Source organism: Oreochromis aureus, linkage group 2, assembly GCF_013358895.1.
Source record: "Oreochromis aureus strain Israel breed Guangdong linkage group 2, ZZ_aureus, whole genome shotgun sequence".
NCBI lineage: Eukaryota > Metazoa > Chordata > Actinopteri > Cichliformes > Cichlidae > Oreochromis > Oreochromis aureus.
Window position 1 is genome coordinate 23,537,791 of NC_052943.1, and position 6,750 is coordinate 23,544,540.

General features: G+C 44.5%; 1 protein-coding gene across 7 annotated transcripts in view; it reads left to right on the forward strand.

The window, feature by feature from the left end:
* The window catches only part of rapgef2 (Rap guanine nucleotide exchange factor (GEF) 2), a 107,204-nt gene extending 100,714 nt beyond the window's left edge, over positions 1–6,490 (forward strand). For 6 of the 7 annotated variants that reach the window (XM_039621104.1, XM_031758968.2, XM_039621119.1 and 3 more), the window contains 6 exons: positions 36–203; positions 697–846; positions 1,962–2,163; positions 2,275–2,804; positions 3,655–4,070; positions 5,752–6,490. In XM_039621104.1, the coding sequence (XP_039477038.1) occupies positions 36–203; positions 697–846; positions 1,962–2,163; positions 2,275–2,804; positions 3,655–4,022 (1,418 nt within the window). In that variant the 3' untranslated portion in view covers positions 4,023–4,070; positions 5,752–6,490. The remainder of the gene's footprint in view (positions 1–35; positions 204–696; positions 847–1,961; positions 2,164–2,274; positions 2,805–3,654; positions 4,071–5,751) is intronic. The other variant, XM_039621114.1, reaches the window with a different exon arrangement.
* Positions 6,491–6,750: the final 260 nt, after the last annotated feature.

Below are 6,750 nucleotides of genomic sequence, written 5' to 3' on the forward strand. Positions count from 1 at the left end.
CTATACAGAATACTTACTTATTTCCCACTACTCAGTGCCCAAAAATGCAGGTGGGAAACGACCAGACACTTCTCCAGTTGTGCCCAGAGCTGCGAGTCAACAAAGGGGTCAGCTGGCCAAAGGAAACCAGGCTCTCCAGGTCCCCGCTGTGGCCCTTTACCCATCTCGAAAGAAAGTGCAAGTCAAGGATCTGCCACCATTCGGTAAGGCGAAGATTACACGTAACCGTCAGTATTCAAGTATCATTTGAGTTTAAAGGTATTTCCCCCTCCCATCATTGAGAGAGAAGAGGATATGTGTTATTTTAGAATAAAGTTTTATGATTGTGAACATTCATTGGATAATTACTAAGGTAAAATTCTTGGGATTTGAATCTTTTTATTTTTTAATTGGTTTAGCTTTCCCTACAGGTGGATACAGTAACGGTGCATGATTGCATGAACAGCATTCTGTATAGATCTCCTGTTCCCTTGTCCTTGTACATGCTGCTATTATTTTGTCCTCCTCATCCTTTTATTTGCAGACAATGGCTGATTCAGCTTCTTTGTGACAGTGCTGCCACCAAGAGGCTGTCTGGCAATAAGCAAATGCAAAGAAAAAAAAATCCCAGACAATGCTGCTTAGCGTCCCAGCACCCTTGGGAATTGGCAGTGTTCCTCATGTTAATTCTGCTCATCTTTTTGCTAATGTCCACAGGCACCAGTTCCCCGCAGTCTCTGAAGAAAATCCTCGCTCTTTCAGAGGAGGGGAGCGAAAGACACCGGAGGCAGCCAGAGGACACCATGTCCAATGCCTCCTCCCAGCTCTCCTCCCCTCCCACCTCCCCCCAGAGCTCGCCCAAGAAGGGTAAGCCAATAATCCTCCCTCCCTCTGACACCACTCTCCAGACTGCAGTCATGGTGAGCTACAATTGCCACCTAGTGGCTACTGCCATGTACTGCATGATGGCTCTCATTGTTCCGAGAAAGACCAATATGATCCCCCCCCCCCAATTTCCACCTTATTCCAAAACCAACTAGGATTCTAGCCAACTAAATAGTGCAATTGGTTACAGTTAAATATTATTCTTGCATTATTTCATTACTTCAGCATTAGCTAATTGTTGGGGACAAAAATCTGTGAATTACTGAATAGGTAGTATTTAGCCAGAATTTTCCCTGAATACTATAGGTCTCCAAATTCCCTCCCAGCTCCCATTTATAAAGAGTAATTTGTTTGCATTGCAGGCAGGAGTGAGATATGAGGAGTCCTATAAAAACTGCAGGTAGTGATGAGGAACAGGCTCAGGCTAATTTAAGCTGCTACTAAAATAAAAATCATAGCCTTTATCCAGACGATGTTCCCTGAACATTTCAGAAACTTGCATACCTAAAGAAACCCCTTTGTTGGCAGTCACAACAGTTAGCATTTAGCATTAATGTTCACATTCTCCAATACTTGCTTCCTTCAGAAATTTGTGGGCAAGTTAAACTTATGCTGTGTATTTGACTACAAAACCCTACCTTCTAAAATGACTACAAACATCTCAATATACTTTAATGTCTTACATGCATCAGGAGGCAGCACCAGTGAAGTCTTAATATTTACCAGAGATTTCTTTGCTACCCTTGTCACAGAAGTTTTTTCACTCCTAGAATATGGCAGAGAACTTCTGTTTAAGTAAGAATACCCATGTAAAGAGAGCTGACAGGCGTCTGCAGTCTGCACATGATGTCTTGTTTAAAGTTGACAGATGATACGTGAATAAGAGTTGATTTATACTATAAAATAGATACTGTATGGATTTAATTTAGTCAGCCAGGTTTAAGTTGTGCAAAAACAGAGGTAAGCACTTAGAATTTGAATGCTTTTCTCATAATCTCTCATTACTTTTACCAATGACTATGAATTACAAACTGTAAATTCTGATCTACTGCCAGTACATAAATGTATCTTCTTCCGCCTCTTCCTCGCTCCTCCAGGTTACAACAGGATGGGAGACACCTACTCAGACTCTGGTCACAGTGAGATCTCCTCTCGCTCCAGTCTCGTTAGTAACTCCTCTTTCGACATGGCCCAGGAGGAGAGGAGACTCCGTCACTCTGGAGTAGTCGGGGATTCTCACATCGGAGGATCAAGGCTGGAACGAAGAGCCACGACTGACCCCGATCAGTACAGTCTTGGGTAGGATTACTGAGAACTTGATAAGGGAATCATTGTTTTTTTTTTCCTTCTGAGGTGAAGCGTCATCATCTTTACTATTCTTTTTTTTTTTTTAAAAACATCATATCCTAGGTCATATTCATCAATGCAGGACTGTCGGGGCATTTATGCTGGCGGCCATACAGTACTCTCCTCACCCAGTTCAGAGGAACTGACTCAGGATCAGGGAGACCGCGTTTCCCTCGATGCTGCAGACAGCGGCCGCGGTTCTTGGACGTCCTGTTCATCTGGCTCCCACGACAATATCCAGACCATGCAGCAAGGACGTAGTTGGGAAACTTTGGCCTTTGGCGGTGGTGGAAGTGGAGGCGGCATTGGAGGGCTCCCTCCCGGCGGGCCAGATGCCTTATTAGGGGGATCAGCTGCACTGTGGGCAGCACAGGCAAGGGGGAGCTGGGCATCTGCCAGCTCCTCCTCGTCCTCAGCGGCATACTGGGGGGAGGACTCCGAGGGGGATACCGGCACCATAAAGAGGAGAGGAGGAAAGGACGTCAGCACCGACCCAGAAACAAGTAGCATCACATCCACCGGGTCAGAGGAGGCAAAGCAGCTCGGCCGACCGTCTCCATCACCCATCACCGTCGGAAATAAAGGCGGCCTTTGTGAGTGACTGCTAAGTTTTTGTTTAGTTTTTTTATGCACCATTACGAGTTGGACTGTTTGCTGACTTGATTGCAGTGACTTTCTAAAGTCTTTGTTACCTCACAGTCATGAGGAGACTCCTCAAGTTTGTGCACCTCACAAAGAAACCCACACATACCTGCTATATAACACATTTTACACCTAAAATAATGTACAGATTCCAGTGGTGCTGAATTTTTTTCCTGGCATGTCCTAATATAAATATTAACCATTCTACATTCATCCTGCAGCAGCTCAGTGTCTCATTAATGCGGCCTGCCCCACAGTTTGAGAAACATTGGATTAAACAAACAAATGTCTTTGTGGCTTTAGTTTGTAATCCAGCTCATTTTAACCAATGATGTTTGGGCAGGCTGTGGTTGTCCCTGCAAAGACCAAGTGGGAAATGTATCTGGAAACCATCAGCTAGCATTTTGCTTTTCACAGTTTTGTTGTTCATTCCTGAACAGTGACTCGGGTCCAGAATTTTGGCCGCGATGTCCACTGGCTGTGCTGAACGGGCCCCAAATATCAGTCAGCCCACAGGGGAAATCATTAGAGGATAGCTGTTGGGTTCCCAGATTGCTTCTCTTTCAACTCTTGGCAAAAAAATAAGAATGAAATGGGCATAGATCCCAAAATTATGAGCTAATCCTACAGTGCAGTAGAGCAGTCCAGATTTGAGATGGTAACATGTAATGACAGCATCTTTAAATGTTACATGTCATCCTCTTTTTCCCTTCATTTTTGATTTCTGTCATCTTCTACTGTCGCTGCCAAAAAAGCTTCATAAAACACATCATCACGTGTCTCTCTTTTGTATCCCCTCAGCTCGAAAAGAGGGCCGTTACCGTGAGCCTCCCCCGACTCCCCCCGGCTACACTGCCTTGACCATCTCCGACCTCGCTGAGGGACAGCACCCATCCCAGTCTGTTCCCACGTCCACAGCAAGCCACTCGGGCCGGCGGCCACCAGACTACACTACGGCTCTGCAGCGCTCGCGCATGGTCACCCAGTCGCCCGACTCCCACCAGGCCCACCAGGGGGCCAAGCACCGGGCAGGCGGCCTCCACCGCACTCGCTCACCCGCCGAGGAGCAAGAGCCTGAAGAGGAAGAGGAGGGTGAGTCCTTGTCTTCCAAACTAGTCGCTCTGAGGAAGCCAGTGGCACAGCATACACCAGAGACTCCCAGACCATGACAGTGTGTGTACGGGGGTTAACAGGCAGGGCCCGACTCCCCAAGGCAGGTAAAAACTAATTTATCAGGTTGCCCCCTCCACACCAGTGAACCTGCATGTCAGCAGAGATGCATACAACCCCCACAGCACTAGTAGCACCGGTCCCACTCCAAATTCCAAAAGTCAGTGGAAATTAAACTTGATCTGGAAAGTCTTGATTTGGAGTGGGACCCTCACCTCTTACCCGCAATATGTCATCATGCATGAGTCATACTTACTGGATTAGACTCACTACTTCTCTGCCACCACGCATTCTGCTCTTCTTCTCTCACTTTCTCACACACCGTGTCCAAACAGCATTCATCAGCAGACACGGTGTTAGGATCCTCTCACCCATGCAGTCAGTGCCTGAAAACATGCACCTCCATTCACCTGCACCAGCACACCCCTGACTCGCCTGCAGTGACTCTGAATATACTGTGTGTCGTTGTAGTGGTCTGGTGTAGCGATGAAAGATCGAAATGTGGATAGATGTGCACTTGTTAAGTAATACATGTATAGACTAACATGAAATAATGCGCTAGTTTAAAGAAAGGCTGATGTGCAAGCTTGAAATAAGGTTTCAGTTTAGGTAGTTCAGTATGCCTGCCTACTAAACAGCTGTTTGTTTACACACTAAAAGCAGCCTCAAAAAGAAATTTGAAAGCGCAACAAAATTTTTTTACCAAAATTGACATTTTAGAACCTTTTTCCACCCACCGAGGTGCCTGTTCTTGATTTCATTCATGATTTGATGCAAGAAGTCAAGAACTGGAACTGAAACAGACCAAAACTACAAAAACATTTTTCCAACTTTCTGAGAGTGATGACTCAAAGAAGGCCATTGGAAGGAAAACAGTGAGAGAAACAGTAAAAATTTTCCTGCTGCTAACATAGACAAGAAATCCTGATGCCAACAAACTGCTAAAAATAGATACTGCAGTGCATTTCCAGTGGAGGATGTTTCCAAGTGGAAGCTTAAATAAACACCTGGTTATGACTATTTTTAGGAGTAATCTCCCTTAAAGATGATTAGGGACACTTTCACACTTGAGTTTGTTTTTAACACGTTTGGAAAATTTGAGTGTTTTACCATTGGTTCGATTTCAGAGCGCACCAAAAATGCATCATAAAAAAGCACGTGGGAACGTTCAAGCTGTTTTTTGGCTTGAACGTCAGAGGTTTCAGGAAGACCGCAAAGTGAAGTGTTGGAGTAGTGAATGTATCGGTGACATCTGCCATGCAGTCTAACATGGCTCCATGGCAGAGTTGGCATTAGCAGCTTGTTAATTATTTGGGCAGTATCCCAGGCAAAACTATCCAAGCACCATGCCAAATGCGCTTGGAGAAAATGCTTTGAAAATCCTTTATTGCTTTATATTTCGAAAACGCCACAATCTGCCTTCAGATGACCGAGCAGCACTGTTGTACTGCGGTGTTTGTGTCCAATCAAACAAGTTAAATAAAGCTTTGAAAACTTCCCTCGAAAACTTCAGATTGATGTGAGTTAAAGCTGATCAGAAAAATGATGGCATTCTTTGGTAATATTGTTGGCATTACATTAAGTAAAAGCTTCTTAAACGGTGTCTCGGGCAGGTTTTCATTCTACATATTGCCGCTGCTGAACTCATTAACTCTTCAACTTTATTATATTCTAGCTCATGCATTCATTCAAGGTAACCGTTGCCTATCTTTGTTTCTCTCTCCACAGAGGATGAACAGGTGTCAGCGGTTTGAGGGACAACAGTGGACATCTTTGTGCAGTAACTTGAAGTGCCCCTTGTTCAGGGTGGGCAGGATTAAAGAGACAGGCAAACAGACTCATCCGTGACATAACGTGCCTGCCTCCTCCACTTGATTCTCCCTCCTTATCGGTGGATTCCTCTGCTCATCTCCCTCCTCCGCCTTAAAGCATCATAGAGGGTTGAATGACCCTGCATGCAAAAAAAAAAGAAAAAAAAAAGATAAAAATACTGTGAAGAAGAGATGGAGAGAAGGTCAAAGACAATTTAAAAAAATGCCTGGCACTTTGGAAAAAATGAGACTGCAGAACCCTGACTGGCACTGGGTTTTTTTTGGGGGGTGGGGGGGCTTCACCCTAGCCACAGACACACAAAACCACATAAATATTACTGTTACAAACAGGACTGACTTCTTAAGACTGCCCCCCCACCACCACCGCCGCCGCCATCAATAACAAAACCCCAGACCTTGCTGTTGACACCACAGCATCGTGACATGTTGAGCTTCATCTGCACTTTCTCATTTTCTACTTTCTAAAAAAAACAAAACCAACAACAAAAAAAAACAACCCAAGAACAAATAAAACAACAAAACAGACTAATGTTGAAGACGGAGAGAAACGACGGTTGACTTGACTCTTAATTTTCAACTTCCCACTAGATTTTTTTTGTTTGTTTGTTTTAGTTTTGTTTCTTTGATTGCACTCTGGGGGACCGAAAAGAGAAATCAAGTCAGCCCATAATTTCTCTGCCTGGACTGAAATGACCCATCTGTTGCTGAGGGTTTGAACTCTGAATCCAGTATTATCTCATGTCACATATGAAAGCTAATCACCTGTTGGTTTAAATCAAAGAGCTAGGAGGAGGACTCAGGTGGGAGAACCAACGTGCACACATACACAAACAGACACACACACAATACATTTTGCATACCCAAGCATAGACAAAATCACAGTTTAATTCAAAAG